This window comes from Anser cygnoides, chromosome 9 (assembly GCF_040182565.1).
Source record: "Anser cygnoides isolate HZ-2024a breed goose chromosome 9, Taihu_goose_T2T_genome, whole genome shotgun sequence".
In the NCBI taxonomy this organism is placed as follows: Eukaryota; Metazoa; Chordata; class Aves; order Anseriformes; family Anatidae; genus Anser; species Anser cygnoides.
In genome coordinates, this window is record NC_089881.1 from 10,654,969 (window position 1) to 10,674,569 (window position 19,601).

At 55.9% G+C, this 19,601-nt stretch overlaps 1 protein-coding gene across 2 annotated transcripts in view; it reads left to right on the forward strand.

Moving 5' to 3' along the window:
- The first annotated feature begins 322 nt into the window (after nucleotides 1–322).
- EPHB1 (EPH receptor B1) overlaps nucleotides 323–19,601 on the forward strand; it is a 52,285-nt gene continuing 33,006 nt past the window's right edge. Inside the window, exons 1-2 of one of the 2 annotated variants that reach the window (XM_067002785.1) lie at nucleotides 323–622; nucleotides 19,466–19,530. In XM_067002785.1, the coding sequence (XP_066858886.1) occupies nucleotides 565–622; nucleotides 19,466–19,530 (123 nt within the window). In that variant the 5' untranslated portion in view covers nucleotides 323–564. The remainder of the gene's footprint in view (nucleotides 623–19,465; nucleotides 19,531–19,601) is intronic. The other variant, XM_067002784.1, reaches the window with a different exon arrangement.

Genomic DNA, 19,601 nt, shown 5'->3' on the forward strand with positions numbered 1-19,601 from the left:
CCCGCCTGGCCCGGCGTGGGTTGGGGCCGCCTCCAGTACCGCACGCTCCCCGAAAGTGACGTCACGCCCAAGTGACGTCACGCCCCTCTCGTGACGTCACGCCCCCTCTCGTGACGCCACCCCCCCCCCCCCTCGGTGACGCAGCGCCGCCGTCACTCCCTCCCCGCCCGCGGCCCCGCCTCCGACCGCCGGGGGGCGCCCTCGGCCTTCGGACGGCCGCGGCGGGGGCGTGGCCGGCGGGCGGCGGGCGGGGCGCGGCGATTGGCGGGCGGGCGGCGGGGGCGGGGCCGGCGGGCGGGCGGCGGGGGCGTGCGGCGGCGGCGTGGCCGCGCGTCCCACTCGCGGCTGCGATGTGAGCCGGGCGGGCGGCGCGGTCCCGCGGCTCGGCTCGGCGCGGCCCGGCCCGGCCCGGACCGGCGCGGCCCGGCTCGGCTCGGCTCGGCCCGGCTGCCTCCCGCCGCCCATGCCCGCCCGCCGCCGGCGGCGCCCGACGCCTGCGGAGCCCCGCGCGGTGCCCGCGGAAGGCCGAGGCGGAGCGGCGGGGGACGCCGGCCCGGGGGGGCGATGGCTGCGGGTCTGGTGGCGCTGCTCTGCCTGGCCGCCGCCGCGGCCGCCGTGGAAGGTGAGGCTGGGGGCGACGCGGGGGGACGGGGGTCGGGGCGGCCGCTGTCCCGCTGCCGGCCGGGGGGGGTGGCGGGGAAGCTCCGGTGCCCCGTTTCCCCCAGTAATCAGGGAGCAGCCGCCGGGATGCTCGGCGCTGAGCCCCCTCTCCGCCGTCGCCGTGCTCGGTGCGGGGAAAAAAAAAAAAGCCCTGAGAAAGCCCCCCCCCCCGGCTTCTGGCCGTCCCGGGGGGGACGAGCCGCCCGCCGTGCCCCCCGCAACCTGTTGAGGAGCGCCGCGGGTCCCGCGGAGCGCAGCCCGGCAGCGGCAGGGCGGCCGCGCTCGGTCCCTGCCTCCCGAGCCTCGTTACCCGGCCCCGGGACGTGCCCCCGGCGCTGCCAGCAGCTTGCCCTCCGTGCGGCTCGCGGGCTGGCGGCCCCCGGCTCGCCCGCTTGTGCCCGAGCATCCTCGCAGCGTGGCAGCGCTTTGCCACGCGTGGCTCCGCCGGCCGCGTTCCGCCGGGCGCCCGGCTGCTCGCCCTTCGCCTTTCGGGTGCTCCCGCTTCGCGTTTCGGATGCTCCCGGGAGCGAAGCGGTGCCAGGAGCCAGCGCTCTGCCTCTCCGTGCCCCGCGATCGCTCGGGGAGCGCCGGCGTGCTGGGCGTCAGCTGAACCCGCTGCGATCGCCCGGAGTGCGGCAGGCTGGCGGCACGCCTCGTAACTCTGTGGCTGCAGGAGTTTTGGGGTGTCGGCGGGTCAGCCGAGAGACAGAGCCGGCCCTGCTTCGTCTGCCTACCTGCTCGCCTGCCCGTCGGCTTCCTTGTGCACGGAGCGAGCCCGGAGAGCTGGCGTAGCTCTACTTTGGCTGCTCCGTGCGCTTATCTGCTGCCTGCCTGCCTGCCCGGAGAGGACCGGGGACGAGGGTTTGGTGCCAGGGTGATGTCCTAGAGCTGGTTCCTGCAGCCTGTGAGCCCCGTGGGCATCCTCCCCTCCTTGGCTCGGGGCATGCACATCTGGTGCTCGCGTCAGTCGGGCTTCCCCTGCTTCCACCTAACGCTGCCGCGGTGAGCAGGGCGAGAGCCACCTCTACGGGGTCTGTTCCTGCTGCTGTGCCCAGAGCAGAGCCAGAGCTAAGTCTCGAGATGTTGCAAGCCCTGGTCTTCTGTGCCGGCCCGTAGCCGTCCCTTTATTTATTTATTTTTTGCATAATCTGGAAAAAGGAAACCTAAGGGGAAGAACTGGAGTGCTGGCATGACGAGTGAGCCCAGATCTCATCAGCCTGGAGGGAGAGCGTTTTGTTAAGTCATGGGAAACGGGCCCTCGCCCGCAGATGCCTGTGCTGCTTTTTTTGACTAATTGCTGGTATCACTGACTCATTATTCCTCGTCTCGGTTGCCTTCCTGTTTCCCGCGTGCTTCGAGACTCGGGGATGTAGGCGATGGGAGGACGAAGTTTCGGCGGCCCTCCGTCACTTCCCACCAAACGCTCCGGGCACACAGCAAACCCATCTCGCTGGCACTGCTCCTGCGGCTGAATTTCATCTTGCTTTTCTTCCTTAAGATGCAGGTCTTTTTTTTTTTTTTCTTGCCTTAATTAAGGCTTTGAATTTCAATTTCCCTGAATGCAGCGCAGCCTGCTGAAAGTTGAATAACTTACAGTGCTCTGGTGGCCTGTTAGAGGTGAAAACAAGCGCCGCTAGTGATGGAAAGATCAGAAAAGCAGCGCTGGAGGGGGAAGCCTGTGAGCTGGGCTGCCGTCACTGGTATTTCTGTGCTGCTGAAGATGCTCTTGGAGCAGCTCGTGCAAAGAAAGGCCACGGAGGAGCTGTAGAAGGGCAGGTGCGGAGGATATGGGGTCTGGGCTACGCTGTTTCTGCCCGCGCTGCAGTTGGTACCCAGCTGAACTCAGGAGCTGCAGACTCGTGGGGTGCCCTCAGGAGGATGCTGCAGCGCTCCGTCCTCTCTAAACACATGCAGCGGCAGAGTGGTCACTTAACAGCGCGGCGAGGCTGAGTAAATAGTTGGGGTGGGGGAATGTTTTCCCCAAGTATTCATTAGGATTTGAAAGCACACTTCAATTTAACCTTGCTTGCTTTCTGCAAATATTCAAGCCATCGAGCTTTACACGCATGAATACTTGCACAAGGAAAACGTTAAGCTGGGATGTTTGCTGCGGTGTGGAGTGGCACGTTCTGGGCTGCGGCGCTGGAAACCCAGAGCCTGTGCGGCGGGGCTGATGCAGGGACCTTGTGCTGTAGGAACTGGGGTGCCTGCGGAGCTGTAGCTGCCAGCCATGGCTTGTTTTTTGGGGTGTCTTCTATCACCAGGCGTTTTTCCAGCAAGTCGCATGATGAGAAATGGTGAGAAAAATGGGATGTGCATTTGTAAAAGCCAAAAGCCCTGCGCTTAATCTATTTATTTCTCGTAACTTTTGAATTATTAAAGTGCGTTCAGCGGAGATTAACTCGCTCTGCTCAATATTTATTATTGTTTCATTTCAGTGGAAGTTGGGACTCATAGAGCTGTGATAAATGGCCTGAAAGATTCTGCAGTTTCCTTACAGTGAATCTCAATATCCCTTTGCTGAAAAAGCTAAACTGTAATTTCCTACAGTAATGCCGCTTAGTGAATTATAACCATGTGTGTCGGGGTGTGTGTGTCTGCTTTTCCTCCCAGCCCTTTGCTGGGGGAATACCACTGACCCCAGAAAACCTCGCAAAACCTGGCACCCGCTGGTGTGGCAGTCAGAGCGTGGTCCCTGCTCCGCAGGATGGGTGGCAGCCGTGCCCTGTGAGCATCCCCGGCCAGGTCCAAAGGGAGAAACCCAGCCCGCTTATAGCGAGTGTCGTCCCTCCTCTGAATAATTGAAGAGCCTTCCTGTTGAATATTTAATTACAATAATATTTGGTTAGCAGGGATTGTTGGTCTCCTTTTGTGCAACTGAGAGTTGTTGTGAGAAAACAACCAGTTAAAAAAAAAAAAAAACTGTTGTCTATGATCATTGACTTTATTTTTCTTTTTAACTAATCAGTTATTCAGTCGAAATTGGTTAATTAGCTCAATTTCATTAAGACTCTTTGGCATTTAAACTCGATGTTTCTAAATAATTATAGTTTTGCCCGCTAAACCTGCAGCGCGGTGTGACCTAATTGCTGTTACCGCGGCCTGCCTGTAATGAGTTGCTGCTGGGCCGGAGGAGATGACGGTTCAAAGGGAAGGGGCCCGCACCCCAGCACCGCTCCAGCAGGAGCAGGGGAGGTTTGGATTGGATATGGGGAAGAATTCCTTCGTGGAGAGGGTGTCCAAGCATTGGAATGGGCTTCTTGGGGAAGGGGTGGAGTCCCCATCCCTGGAGGCGGGGGGTGCAACGTGCGGATGTGGCCCTGAGGGATGTGCTTGAGCAAGGAGACTTGGAAGGTCCGCTTGATGGTTGGATTTGATGATCTTGAAGGTCTTTTCCAACCTAGATGGTTCTATGATCATATTGGTTCAGGACTGCTGCTTTGAGCTTCAGCCTAAAGGGAAGGAGCAGGGCTGGATTCGGGGATGCTCCTTGGGGGGATGCTCCCTCTGGCATCCCTGCATGTCTTCGGGGCGGGTGGGAGGCGATGATGGCAAGCTCCGTCCTTCCAAGAGAATGGTTTCGGATAACAATTGTGAATTGCTTGCATTCGTTAATAAGCAGGCGGATTCCTTTCAAGGGCTTTGCGAAGTAGAGGGGGGAAAAAAAGTATTAAGGTTTTTTATTTATTTACTTATATATTTTGACTTGGAAATAACTATGCTGAGTAATTAGGGACTAGGAAGGCCTCAGGTATGTGCTTGTTAGCGCAGTGAAAGAAGCGTTTAATATCTGGGGAGGCATTCAGGCAGCATCGCTGGTATTCAGAACTGATTAAGCTATAATTTATGTTGCAGCGAGGCAAGGTGGTTGCTGGGAATAGGCAAGAGGCTGCGGAAATCCTCGCTTTTAGGCCATTTCCTTGCATCTGAGGTGGGGGCTTTGTCACAACTTGAATTGTTTAATATTGCACTGCTGCTTTCTCCCAGTTATGGAGTCCTGCTCCTGTCAAAACCACACCACTGACGTCCCAGACGCCCAGGTTTTGGTTACTCAAACCCAACTAACTCTTCCTTGGGTTGCTTTGAGGTTTTGGTGTCTGTATCCAGCTCTGTTTCTGTTTATTTCCTTACTTGGGCCTCCATGCGTGAGTCGCGCCCCTCTGCCAGAAACACGTTTTGTGTCAGCCCCCTTCCTGTTGGTGCCAAATCCTGCACCTCAGGTGGAGGCATTAGGATGGGGAATGGTGAGGACTGAAGTTTTATAGAGTTTTTTATTATTTTATTTTTATTTTGCAGTCAGGTGCAGGGCTTTGATTACTGGAGGCCTCCACTTGCTTCAGCCAAGGCCTAGCCACAGGGGCTGAACTGACTCATTAACATCCTCGTGAGGGTCCTGTTGATGTGGGGATAATTGCTTTTTGTTCAAAAGAAGTTAAATCACCACAGAGGAGCTGGGAGGGTGTGAATTACATCTTCCTCAGGCAAATAAGGAGCCCAGCAGAAAAGTTGAAAAGGGAATGCTGGACTTGAGGTGGGGGAAAGGAAGAGGTGCAGGGTCTTGCCAGTTTGGCCACAGGAGGTTGCTGGGCATTTTTTATTTTTAATTTTCTCTTTCTAACCAGAACTGCTATTCATATCTTGGGCCAGGTGAGAGGCTGAGCAATTTGGAGGAGTTGGACGCTTGGGAAGTCCTCCTGGTATCTGGTGCTGGAGGACAGCCATGTGCCTGTGGAGGGACTTGAGCCCTGGTGTCCTAGAGACAGCCGTTGGGGAAGTGGGCTTCTGATGCCCTTGGCCTCACAACAAGACCTGGGCTCTTAGGTCCAGGAGGTTCCCTAAATCCACCTCTTATTGCTGTCTAACCTCGGGAGTGTCTCTTGGAGCTGGAGGAGATCAGGCGAACTTGAAGCAATAGCTTCAGTTCTGTAAGTCTGAAGCAGAGGAGGAAGTGCTGGAAGTCGGGCATATGGACAAAGGAGCAATGGGATATTTCCAGAGAGTTCTGTGAGGCATCAGCTGTGCTTTTAATTTGAAACAAATGTGTTTGAAATGAACAAAACTTAGCTTTTCAAGATTACCAGAACAGCTGGCTGTATTGCCAGAAGTACTTCATGCAATGTTTCCAAGCATTAGAAGACCTCTGCACTCGAGCTGCCTCATGCTGTGTACCCCGGTGCTGTGTGTGTTTTGCTCTCCCATGGTGTGCAGCAGCTCGGAGGAGCTGTGGCTACGTGGCTGCTCTGCCCCTGCATTAATTGTTTTTGAAGTGTCAGGGGTCTTGGTGTCCTTCATCCAGTGCTGGGAATAATGGGCTGCAGGCAGCCTTGGACTACAGAGCCACGGTGTCCCCTGAGCAAAACCCCACAGGCCTGGTGAAGCTGTCCATAAGCTTCATGCAGGTGAGTAAACTCTCTGGAGATGACGCTGGGGAGGTTTAGATTAGATGTGAGGAAGAATTTCTTCATGGAAGGGGCAGTCAGGCACTGGAACAGGCTGCCCAGGGAAGTGACAGTCCCCACCCCAGAGGTATTTATGAGATAGGTGGATGTGGTTTAGTGATGGGACCTGGCAGGTCGGGCTGATGGTTGGCCTTGGTGATCTTGAAGGTCTTTTCTGACCTGGATGATTCTGTGGTTCTGAGATGCGTGGCCTTTGCTGTCCAAGCCTTTCCACTTGAGATGAAGTTGTTCGTGTGGATTGGATCTAAGTCTTCTGAGCCCTTCAAGCTTTCAGCAGGGAAGCTGTGACATGCAGCGAGGTTACTCTTGCAGAGCCAACTCGATGCACGGTGGCTGGCACAGCCTCCTGTGTCCAGGAGTGAGTTGTCTTCTCTGGCAGGCTTGGTCCTCTAGCTTTGGTGCGTGCTGGCTGGTGGGATCTGCAAGATCACAAGCTAGTCATATTCTATCTCTGTCTAAAAATTGGCTTTTATTATCCCTCCGTGCACCACACCTGGGTTATTACCAAGGCAGGAGGCTGCTGAGCTGAAAGGCCGGCTCTCCAGCCTGCTGGAGGCTACAGAAAAGCACTCATTAACTTCAATAGCCTTCGGCAGAGGCCGGAGGAAAAGGGCTGCTTTGAGGAGGACACAACTGTGGGCACCCTCCTGCTCTGCCTTTGTGAGCCATGCCCGGCACGGAGGAGTGATGTATTGGGGCTGGACCTGGTGCATGGGGCTGGCCAGCCCCTGTTTGTGTGAATGGGGACAGAAAACCCGTGCTTTTACACTCATCTGCTTGCTTCTGGTCCAGCTGCTGCTGAGGAGCATCTTGTGTCTCCCTGGGCCGCGTCCTTGATCCCGCATTAAGCAGCAGCCGTGCTGCGGGGCTTTGATGCCTCCTGGTAGGGAGCAGCTGCCGCTCCTCAGCCAGCCCGGCTGCTCTCGGGCACGGGGCCGCTGCGATGGAGTGGGGATCTCTGGAGCACCACGGTGTTTGGGGCTGCCTCACGATGCTGCACCAGCAGCCCCAGAACTGGGGATGGACGTGCTCCAGGTGGTAGTGGTGAGCCGCTCACAAAGCGCGACCAAAATTTTCATCAATTCTTCCTTAAGTGTGTATAGATGATACAAGCAATGATGCTGCTGTGAAGCCTGGAAGGAGCAAGGGTGCTTTGTGTGGTGTTTTTTTCTTTGTCAAGCCATATCCCTTTTTTGTACAGGATTCTGGTTGTGGTAGGGAGATGTTCTGTCCCGGAGGGCTTCCTGCCCCATCTCCAGTCCGGCTGTGGTGTCAACCTACCTGTGTCAGCAATTCTGATGACCCCACACCAAATGTGACAGGGACGTGCTCCACCGGGCTGGCTTGGTTGCTTCCCTATGCTGTAGCTTGAATTGCCAGCCTGGTGGATTTCGGAGGCAGTTTACTGCAAAAGTGTGTTTTTATTTATTTATTTAAAGTATTGAAATGTTCAGGGAAACTGTGATGCCTTTGAAACACTTTAAGTATTCCTAATAGGTTACCTTGAAAGCTTCCTTAAGTCTTGAATGAATCAAAGTGCAAATGTTTATAATGTAACACCCACACAGAGTAGGAGAGGCATTTTATTAAGGCAGGAGAGTCAGAAAACAATAATAATAAAACATCTTTTATGAAGTTGGTGAGAAACTTATAAACCAGGTGAAGTTTTACAGCATATGAAGTTGATACAAGTTGTAAACTTGAATTCCCAGGCTGGTCCTCAGGTTTTGCTCTTTATTACCTGAGATAACATCTTCCACTTTTAATAGTTTGCTTCGGCAGAGTGAACGCAGTTTTATCTTCCTAAATGATAGGCTGATAGAGCCTTAAGTCAAACTCTCACCTATCCGAAAGTCTTCGGTCCTTCAGCAAGGAGGCTTCCCTGGGATGTGATCCAGCGGCTGGCAAGCCCTCAGTGCCTGTTTGGTGTCCCTGTCCCCAGTGCCTGTCCCGCAGGGCAGCGAGCGCCTGGATGCCACTGTAGGGATGGAGGTCTGGCTCAGGTTATTCCTCGTTAGGAAATATGTGATTACTGATGTAAAGCTTTCTAGCTAATTGCCAGATTATTCCCTTTAAAATGGGAAAGTAATTAGGGATGTTTTTTTTTAAATAAGCTTCCCACCCTTGGATCTGCTGGGATTAGTGTACGTGGGCGTGTAAATATTTAGTTTCCAATGACTCTTTTTCCCCTCCTTGAAGAAACAGCAATGATGAGCAATTGAAATGAGGCAGCAGCAATGCTTGGACACTTCCCACAGCATCCCAAATATAATTGAAATTAAAGATGACCCACAAAGGGAAAAGAAGTAAGGCTTCTGCTTGCGTGATGCACAAAGCAGGCTTACAGTCTGCCTTTCCACATAGGGATTTCATCCCACGGGGCGCTGGTGTGCTCGGTTCCTGGTGAGCATCCAGAATCAAAGGGGGAGGCAGCTGTGCGTGCTCGGGGACCTTCCTGGGGCTGTAGGGGATGGCTCTTCTGGCCACTTTATCTTGGGAGTGGGGCTTGGTCGGGACTTGTGCCCATGGGGAGCGTGGAGCCCGCTGCTGGCTCGGTGGGGCTCACCGGCTCGTCTTGGTGCCTGGAGCTCTCTTTGTAACACCTCAGCAATTCAGGCTTTTTGCAACAAGGCGCTCTCAAGCTTGGATTCCAAATGCTCTTTTGTTTTGAAACTTGTTTCAATGTTTGCTCTGCTTTCATAAAGCAAAACTGAAATACGGAGTTAGGTGCACAAATGGTTTTAATTGAATGGTCTGGTGGAGCTGCGGGTTAAAGGGATGGCTGAAAGCAGTCATGCACGCAGCTCTCCTAGCAGCCTGCATCCCTGGAGATGCCCAGAGCCCTTCCTGCAGCCAGCTGTAAGGATCAGAATTCACCTTCCCTTTCGGATTAAAAATGTAAAATACCCTGCCCTCACGGTGCCAGAAAGCCACCTGCAAGGCGCTGCTTGTGGCTCAGGCAAAATCCCCATCACCTGCGGGGTTTGGTCCTGCACCATGAGATGCTCACAGGGGCTTCAAATGCCGTGTGCACACCTCGGTTCTTTTTCTGGCAGGGGTTATTTATCGCAGGCATCAACCTGGGGCTGTCATTTGTCTGCCTTGTGTCTGTTCTTTTTTAGCAGTTGCAGCTGTGATTGGTAACTTTGGTCTTTTTGTTTCCTTGCTTGTGCTCTGGAAAGCCTTCAGAGGTTGTTTAAGAGGAAAGGGGCTGGGGACCGTGTAGCTTTTTGTGTTATTATTATTATATATTATTATAATTAAAACATATTTTTAGCAGCTGAAACCCAAGCCCGTCTGGGTATTTATACAGCAAGATGTTTTGGATGAGGAATAGGCCAAGACAGTCACGTGGCCGGGGCCAACATGAAACAAAAGAATCCATTTATTATCCAGGCAGGAAATTTGTTCTTCTGGATGCTGTAGCTGCAGACATAATGATTTCATTTCCTTTGGTTCGCCCAGATTAATGGCTTGCGCTCTTTTGTGTGCGTGCCTGTGTTATTTCTGAAACGCGGTCCCCCCCGGCCGGTGCCTGCGCGTGCGAACGCGCCGCGGCCATGTGTCCGTCGTCGCCTGTCCTCCGTCTGCCTGAGGGAGCGCGGAGCTCCTCAGCACGCAGGGCAGGGGGGCAGAAGCTCGCCTGGTGCCAGCAGAACCCATCAGCATCGTGGCCACCGCCAGGGCTGAGGCATTGGATCAGAAACACCGGTTCTGCCAACACCGGCGCGGAAGGGGCATTTGCGCGAAGCCTGGATGGTGGCAAGAGCTGCTACGTCCGTGGGAAGAGCTGCTACGTCCATCGTGTGGAAGGCGACAGCGGCGCCTCCTCTGCTTGACCACGCTCATGGGTGTAAGTAGCTGCTGTGAGCTGCTCTCCTGGAAACCTCCACCTCTGCGCAGCCCCAGGTGTCAGGAAGAGCCGCTCTTCCCAGCCACGACGAGGCGCAGGGATGCGGTCACGGTGCTTTGGTGCTGCTGTTCCATGGTGAGCACCTCCTGCCCGTCACGTCCCAGCTGTGAGGCGCTTGTCCCGCCGCCGCCCGCTCGGCTGGAACAGCGGGCAGGTTTTTGATGCAGGCGCTACGAGATTAGCGGCAGCTTTAATTGCTCCCTCTCTCTTTTTTGAGTGTTTGGCTTTTGAAAGCAATGTGACAGGCAAACAATGCCTCTGCATTGTTATCGCTCGAGCAGTCTTGGCGGGGGTTTGGCACGGAGCTTTTCATTTACTGCTTGAAGTACGGTTGCAACGCTGTTTGGATTGATCTGGGGTGACCTAGTGGGGTCTGAACGCCTGCGTGCGAGGAGGGGCCGGAGGCGGGACGCGTGGCTGGGAGAGGTTTGGGAAGCGCCCAGCCCTGCCTCCGTCCTCCCTTCGGCGTTCCCGTGCAATCCGCCCTAAACAGGGGCGCAGAGGGGTTCTGCCGCCCTCCTGGAGGAGGTTTCAGCCCAGCGAAAGCTCTCGCTGTGGGACAGCTCTCCTGGCCATCAGGGCGCATTTGCCATCGCCTGCGCTGCGTGCTGTGGTGCTAAATCATTCCGCTTTGGGGCTTCCATCTTTTGGGTGCTCATGTGTTATGATCCCGTCTCCCATTTGCCTGTGCGTGGCAGTGGCTGCTGGTCACACTGGTCCTCCCAGGGGCTTCCCCAACACGTCCCCCCCCCGCATCCCGCCCGGGTTGCCCAGGTGACAGAACCCGCCGGGATGTGACAGCTCCGTCGTGCAGGCGGTGATGAACAGTAATGAGGCCCGGAGCACAATGTGCACTTACGGTGATTTATTTCAGCGAGGAAACCACAATCAGGGAGGACGGGTCAGTGTCATCAGGAGAAGAGGTGGTATGGAGATGATCTCACGGGGAAGTTTATCATCAGCTGGCACCACGTTAAAAATGAGCGGTGTTAGCGTTGCGTGGAGCGGAGCCGAGCTGCTCTCGCGCGTGGCAGATTTTCAGGTTGCAGGAGGGCTGCAGGACTTGGGCAGCGAGTTTCCCATGGGCTCTTTGTGCAAAGCGAGGCCTGTCCGCCCGCGTTCAGCTGTGGTGTCACCGGGATCCAGCGGGATTCAAGCCCAAGCGGAGGCAGCAGCCCCGTGACCGCAGCGGGAGCTGCTTCCTGCCCCTTCTGGATGGGAAAGCCCTGCGGATGCTGGCGCCCGTGACCTTCCCGTTGGGACTGTCCCCATCGCACTGGGGGGTGCGATGACCTCGGTTTGGGAGAATTTGGGGATGCCCCTCGGGTGGTGGCTTCCGCACCCAGCCCAGAAGTGCGGAGTGGAAATGCCGTGCGGGGAAGCCCTGCTTTGTGGCCGCGCCGTTTCCTGCCGAAGCGTTTCGGCTAGGTGTTGGCCGCTGGTGACGGTGGCCGTGCGGGAGGAGAGGAGGCCGAGCTAGCCCGGGAAAAGGGGGGTGGTGCGTGGAAAATCCATCCCCCAGCGCGCCTTGGCGCGGCTCCCGGCGCGCAGATGGCTCTCCTCCCGCCTGCTCCGCTCCAGCCTTTTCCCAGCTTGCGCTCGTGCAGGCGGCTGGGCTGGAGGCAGGAGCGTGCGCGGCCGGCCGGGAGCCAAGCAGCGCCTCCTTCAGCTTCCTCCTCCTCCTCTTCTCCTCCCTGGGGCCGGCAGTCCGTGCTGTGTAACGCTCAGCACCAGCAGCCTTGCAGCTGAAGTTTTTCTCCCTCCCGCTGGAATGTATGTGGATTTGATTACAATATAACGCCCTGCGCTGACGGCTTTTTTTTCTTATTTGTGCTTCCCCTGTCTCTGCCCCTGTGCTCCTCTTCCATCCCCACTCTCCTCTGCTTTTACAGCAGGACCAGCAAACGCTGGCCGCACACCTCGTTAATCAACGAGCCAGCGCTGTCCCACAGCTTGTTTTTCCGCTGCAGAGACACCGGGAGAGCGTTTCTCCCTCCGCCCGTAAGCGTGCCCCAGCTGGGTTTTGTGGGGCCGGGCATTGCAGCCGGGGCCCCTCCGAGGTGCGATCCCTGCCCCGGGAAGGTTTGGCCGCAGGCAGCACCGGCGTGTGTGGCTCCTAGCGTGCCTACCCAGCCTGGCAGAGCCGGCACGGGGCAGCAGCAGCACCGGCGGGCGTCTGGAAATCTTGGCAAACTAACTTTGTCATTTACTCCACAGACCAGCTGTCGCGTACACGCGTACCTAGAGACCGCTCAAATTGATAGTAAAATGTTTCAGGAGAGGATGTGGGGCACAGCCAGGCGCTGTTTTGAAGAGATCTGGAGGGGAAAAAAAAAAAAAAAAAACCTGCAGAAATGTGGATTTTGAATGGGCTCCGTGTGCACCCTGGGGCTCCAGCGGCCGGGGGAAGCAGAACAAGTGTGAGATTCTCCCCCTCCTCCATCCTCAAGCTGGTTGTAATTTGGCATGGGGATGGTGTTGGACCCGAACGCTGCTGTTGCTGCTGTTCAGCAGCTGTGAAAGCAGGCGGCCGGCGCTCCCGAGGGCTGCAGCGCGTGGGTGCCTGTTGGGTGCTGCGTTAACCAGCCCGGCGTGAGTCCGGGTGTGGGAAGCACCACTGGCTCCTTCCCTGTGCGGGATGTATAGGTTAGGGCTCTGGTGACTCTGGTGGATGGCTTTTCCCCCAATCTGTGATGTCTGGAGGAAACGCCAAGGCCCCGGCTGCATCCTTGATTCGGGAGGAGGTGGGGCTGGGCGAAGGGAAGCTGCTCAGTGACCCCAGAGCCAACGAACGGCGCTCGTTTGCTGTTTGAGCGGCCCGTTGTGTTCGTAGCTCATGCAGAATCCCTCTGACATTTTAAACTAAGATCTAGTAAATAGGAGCTGGACGATGCCAGGTGCATCTCTTGTAGCGAGGGCTCCTTGACAGCGCGGCTGGCATTTCAGACTTAGGGCTCGGAGCTGCATGTTTCTGTAGCAAGCTTGTAGCTTTTCTGGAGAACATAGGCCAAGACAGTGACTCATCCCGAATCCCTACGGCAGCGGTGGCGCGTAGGGAAATGCAGGATAAATGTTTTGATCCTGAGAGCTTCCCTCATAGGCAGTGCTATCCTGGAGTAAGGCAAAATAAGTCCTCTGGGGAAGGAGAGTGGCAGGGAAAGGGGGACAGGTTTGGTGCATTGGTTCAGCAAAGTTTATTGTGCCAGTGCCTTTGTGCTCGTGGCTGTTGAGGTGGTTGTAGGCAGGACCGATGCCGTTCCACACGTGAGCAGACCCCAGCTGCTGGGGGAATCCCGCTGCGATCCCGTGGGTGCCCATCGAGGCATGAAGACCGCATGTCCTTTTAAATTATCCTAACAAGTGTAATTGCGGATGCTGCTGACGTTTATGGCTGCTCTGTCTTCTCAGCTGACTGACTGCGTTTGTAGGCTGCCATTTCCAAGGGAATCCCAGTTGATTAGGAGCCCGTGTCCACTGGGCCCATTAAGCTTCCACCACCTTTGTGTGTGAAATCTCAAACCATGCTCCTGTTGGCGTTCCTTGCTTTCTCACCGGATGGACAAAGGTCAGTCCCACTCTTCCCAAGCGCTCCCGGTCCTGCTCTGGGTGGGCTCGCTTGCTTCCCTTCCGGCTGGCTGGAGCATGCGTGGGCAGCTGAAGCTGGTACCTCGCTTTTGGGGAGCAGAAAACATAAACTTGTCGAGTTCGGGATCAAACCTCTGTGATTGCTGTGCTTGGGAAGTGCTCGACCAGCCCTGCCCAGGGAGGAGCTGGAGGAGCTGTAGGCTGTGTGTTCGGAGTGGTGCGTCCCTGATGATGGCCCAGCTTTGCCCACAGCTGCCTGCTGCTGTTGACCAGACCACAGCAACCTCTGTTGCTGGTTTATCTAAAACCAGAGAAAAGCAGCAGCTTGGTATCTTCCACCCGAGGGGCCAGCAAAGGCTTTCAGGCAGGCAGGGAGGCCAGTTCACGTGTGCCCTTGAGCTGCTGACCTTCAGCCTTGTCTGCTTGGGAGCGTGCCCCTGGGTGGCAGTGGTGCGGGTGGAGAAGAGATTGGGCTCAGCGCAGGCTCGAGCACTGCGGCTGGTGGCATGGAGACCCCTGCTGGGGCAGGGCCACGAGTGTCCCAAAGCTGTGCTGGAAGCTGGAGCAGCGAGTCACCGAGCACCACTCACCTCCCTGCTGTGTTTCCTATGGGACGTCTTCTGCAAAGCTCCCCCGAAGGATTTCACTTCTCCGCGAAGAAAAATCCTTTATGCAAGCCAGACCCTCCCACACCGTTTAGCTGGACCTCAGATGGGAGGGTGCCACTGGTATCGAGTGGTCCCACAGCTTTTGGGTTTATTGGAAGCCTCTGCCCATCCCTGGGCGGCCGAGTTCCTCTTCCCTGCCTTCCGGAGGCTGGAAGGGGAGGCTGCCAAGCGTGACATATGGTGATTTTGGGGGCAGACTGCGGAGTTCAGTGATGCTTGTTGGCAACCCAGCCTCGAGAAAGCAAAGATGAGGATTTAAATGCATAGTGACATTGTTCTGGAAGATGTTCTCCCGAAAGATAGCCTTGTCATTTTGCAGCCCTGAATCACTCCTCTGGCGCTGGAGCGGAGGCAGAGCTGAGCTCCCGGGACTCCCGGCTCTGTCCTGGTGGCCGGCGGCGTTCCTTGAAGCCCCGTCTCAGCCCGGGATGCTTTTTGGGTTGCTAAATGCATCTGTGCTGATCTGTAAATGCTGCCACGCGGTCCCATGGCGTGGACTATAGCGCGTGCACTTTGTGCGTCTGTGGCCTGTAGCTGTGAGTAGCACGGCCCCGGGAAGCTGCTTTGTCACTTCGCCGCTGTGGGGGCAACTGAGCTCCTCGCGCCGGGAGCGCTGGGCTGCCTGCAACACGCTGTCCTGAGACCCTCGGGGGCTGCTGCCTTGTATGAGCTCGGCGGATTAAAACTTGTTCCCAAATTTTATCGAATAGGCTTATAATTTGGAAAACGAGGTATTGAAAGCACTATCTTATTTCTCTTATCTTTGTATTTGCTTTGGTCTCCTTTGTCTTTTTTTCCCTGTGATGTGTGCTTTTTTGTAATTTTCTGCTGTTTCCTTCCCTCTCTCTTATCTCTCCCTCTGCAGTTCTCTCCCCTTTTTCTCTCTGTTTCTTTCTCCCTCTCCCTCCCCCCTGCAATTTATTTGCAGGCAGGTTGTCTCTTTGATTTACTGTATCTCTCCTCAGTGGGATTATGATAAATGGCTTGTACGGCCGCGGCTGAGCTGGCCCAGCGCCGCATGCTCGCATGGGGTCAGGCCCCTTTGGAGCACGAAAACCACGCAGAGGTGCGTGCGGGGCACTGCTGCCTGTGCAGGACCCATGCCGCCTCCTGCCCCGCCATTATTTCCCTAGGTTTGAAGAGCATGAAAAGGATCAAGAGGGGAGAAAAGCCCCCTACCACTGGGGAAGGTGATGCTGAGAGCAGTCACGGTGTCACCAAGTCAGTGGTCGCTCCTGTGTGCAGCTGCGGTAACGTCTTGCTGCGTCGACAGCCCCTCCTGCGGCCGTCCGAGGGAGGTTCAGGGTTGGCAAAGGGGACTTGCTCGTGGTGGGGAACTTTTGCGCTGCTGCCTAAATTACTGGCTCGTTCCGCACGTGCTAGGCGTTGGTGGGGCTTCGTGGAGGGCTTCTTGTCTGCTTTGCTGTGCCCCACTCGTGGGCTGGTTGTGCGCGCACGTACACCTGCGCTTCCAGAGGTGTGGGCGGGTGTTTCCTCGGGCACTCTCAGCTGCACCAACCAGCATGTTCCAGTGTGACACATCCTGATACGGGTAGCCTTTCCTTCTTGTAATTAGGGCATTCCATGCAGCTGTCACAGCAGGCGCAGCTTATTGATAAAGTTGTTTTATAGTTGCTGAGCAAAGCCCCCAAGCCTGAGCTTCGTTAAGTTGTCGTGTGCCCCACGTCCTCCTTGCGTGCTGAAATCCATGCCCTCGGTGGGGATCCTGGGGAGGGCTGGGGCAGAGCTTGATGCAGCTCATCACGAAGTGACACAGCACCTTTGCACTCAGCTGATGTATGTGCAAATCCATTTTCCAACACAAGTTTTGGTTTTTAGCTGCTCCAAGTCAGCCCACATGGGCTGGTAGCGTTGGCATAGCCGAGACGGCTTCATGGAGCTGCTCCTCTCCGACGGGTTCATCACAAAGACCCCGAGGCGCTGGTGTTCCCGTTCAAAATGATGGGCAGAGAAGGTTTCTGACTTGTTTTTGTTGTTTAGTGCGTCCTCTGCGATCTGAACTTGGTTTGTTATTCTGGGGATAATCCTTCATAATGAATCTGCGGGAGATTGATGGGGATAGCTCGTTATGCACTTCCAGAGCAGTTTCACTGTAATTCTGTAGCAGCAAAATGTACCATTAAAGGCAGAGAGCCATGGGAATGATGGGACATAATTAGTTGTTGCTGTAATATTTTTGATTGAAAGTGTATAGATACTGCAGGCGGCTCTTCGGAAGCTGGGGCTCTCAGGGAATGGTGGAGAGGAGCGGTGCTTCTCCGGTGGGAGAGGGCGATCCCGCTCTTCCCCTGCCCACCTCTCTGGCACCATCATTAAAATGGGGAAGTCCTCCTGACTCCGAGATGTTGTGGGTCAGACATGTGCCCAGCAGCTCGCACGTCTGGCTTGCTCCTGCTTTGCTTTTTCTGACTTGATGGAAGCCCGGGATATGTGGAAACCTTGCAGAGGGAAGCCGGGTGGCAGCGCGGGGTTTGTGCCCTTGGAGCATCGTGGCCCAAAGCAGGGGCTGCCATGGGGGTGGGGAGTGACCTGAAATTATTGGGGTGACCTTCTGGTGTGGGCTGGAGCCCCAGCTCTCTTTGTACATGGGGAAAGGCAAGAATTAAATTCAAGCACTTCCCCTGCCACCTGCGGGGCTTCTTTCCCACCGACATTAAGAGGCTTAATCCAGGTCGGGAGCGGTGATGAAAGCCATGACACAGCCTGGCTGAGCTCGCAGCCACGGCATCGTCTCTGTCAGCATTGGTTCGTGCTGGTCTTTGCAGTAAAGCTTCTTGGCTTTGTTTTCCTGTTGTTCCCTCTTTCTGCTGCTTCTTGTTCGCTCTGGGAGCAGGACTGCGTCCCCAAGCACCCGCTGAAGCGTGCAGCAGGGAGGGAAGTGCTCTGCAGCGCATCCAGCTGCTCCCTACTCCCACCCCCAAATTTCTCACTCCCCCCAGCTGCTCAAACAATGCCAGCCACCTGTCAGCTCCCCCCAGCCCCACCACAGCACCGCCTGGGCGCTGGTGCCACCGCGTGTGGCTCCGCCGAGGGTGTCCGGGACCTGGGACTGCGCCGGTGCTGCCGCAGATGGACCCGCTGCCACGCAGCGAGGATGTTCCTGCATGCTAATTGCTGGCATCTTTACTCGTTACGAGTGTAATTGTGAGTAGACGTTTGTTTTTGTATTGATAATTAGGGACTGGAACAGATGGTGGAGGCTTAGTTTAAAGTAATGTGTCCATTAAAGAAAATCTACTGTATACAGCTGAAGATTCTTCACTCGAAGAGAGCTTGGCTCCCCGCAACAAAGCTCGGCTTCTCCACAACGAGGGCTTCAGCCCTGACTGGAGGCTCAAGTCCTGGCCGGTGGGCACCTCTCCAGGGCGGTGGGCACCTCTCCATGCCCACGCAGCGAGCTCCCCCCTGGGCAGTGCCTGGAGCCCCCCGGGCACTCCTCGTACCGGGAGGACGGAGCCAGGCTCCTTGCGGTGGCGCCCAGGGACAGGCTGAGAGGCGCCGGGCACAGACCCAAGCAGAGGAAGTTCCCTCAGGACATGATGGAGCAGTTCTTCACTGCAGGTGATGGAGCACTGGAGCAGGCTGCCCGAAGAGGTTGTAAAGCCTCCTGGGAGGCCATGAAAAGCTTCTGGATGTGGTCCTGGGCACCCTGCTCCAGGCAGCCCTGCTTGAGCAGGGGTGCGACCAGAGGGGCCTGGAGGTCCCTTCCCACCTCAGCCCTGCTGTGGTTCGGTGATCGGCCTGGGGTTTCGGTGGGGCCAGGCTTTCCCAGAGGCTCAGAGACAGGCTTTGGGTTGCTCTTCTTGTCCCTCCTCCTCCTCCCCTCAGAGGAGGGCGTTGCGGAGAACCCCTGTGGGTAGACTTGCCCTCTGGAAAAGGGTCAAGATTCCTGGAAAAAAATAAATGTGGAGGAAAAGCCTAACTGGCGGTGTGTGAATTCAGATGGAAAGATAACTTGGTTTTCACGCCTTGTTTTCCATCAGTTAACTGTCCCCTCGTCCTCATGTATTAGTTTGCCCCGTGCTCTGGGCTGCTACCACAAGAAAGGAGCTTTACCCGTTTCCTGTGGTGTAAGGTAGGGGCATGGCAGTGGGATGAGGCAGGAGCTTTTTGGTAGGGAGGCAGCTCCTCTGGTGTTGGCTTTGGCTTCTTTTCAATTTATGTATTTCTCTTTATTTCTAGTCTCCTGCCGAGGGAGCTGCTGTGTGCCGTGTCGTGCTGTTCCTCCCAGTTTTCTTTCCAAAATTCAGAGCCTTTTGGGGGCTTTTGGATCGAGGAGCTGATGGGGAGGGAAGGGCTGAGTTTTTGGGAGGGGGTTGGGCTGTGCATCACCCCGGTGCTGAAATTCTTGCGAAGCAAGCACCCCGCTTATTTGAAGGGCCATGGCAAGGACTAACGAGCACTTAATGACCTGCACGGCTGTACTAACAGCAAGGGGAGAAATAATACTTGCATGGTGCTTGTCGGTGTGGGACACAGGTGCTTGGTGGGGACATGGATGGGAGCACAAATCTTCAGCAGTGCTAGAGGGAAGCTGTGGCCGAGGTGTGTTGGTTTTGGCCAAGACGAAGAGAAGCCGAGCCCCAAAAGGAGCCGCGCTGTCCTGCCTTGGCCGTGGAGGGACAGATGGGTCGATTCTGGGCACGGGCGGTGCGTTTCCTTCCTGTGCTTGGTTGAGATGTGGGAATCGAGCAAATTCATCTGCATGTCTGCTTGCTGAAAACAAATAAATAAAACCTGGAGGATTTTTTCCATCTGTTTCTGTATGTTGTTGCTCTCACTATTATTGTTGCTACTCTTTCTTGTGAAAGAACAAGAAAAAAAAAAGGCAGGGAAATGCCAGCTGTAGTACAGCTTTTAGATATTTCCCACCAAACCTGCCGTGGAAAGCCCCCAGCAGTGGAGCACTGCTCCAGCAGCCCTGTTTTTATTCACGTGTCTGAAATCACTCTGCCAAACCACAGCTGCGTGGAGCTGTCACGGGCCGATGTGGGAGTGTAATGTGGGATGTCCCAGGTGGTCCCGCGAAGCACACGGGTGCTGGGGGGCTTCTCCCTGCTTTTCCTGGTGCCTGCGGGTTGATGCAGACACGCACCTTGGGTTTTTGCAGGTGTGGATGATGACTCCTTTATCTTATTTTTTTTCTTGTGTTTTGCCAGAAACCCTGATGGACACGCGGACGGCGACGGCTGAGCTGGGCTGGACCGCCAACCCACCCTCGGGGGTAAGTCATCCTGTGTCCGACTGCGTGCGCTCCTTCTCCTGAGGCCAGGTTGGATCCAAGCCCGTCCCCTC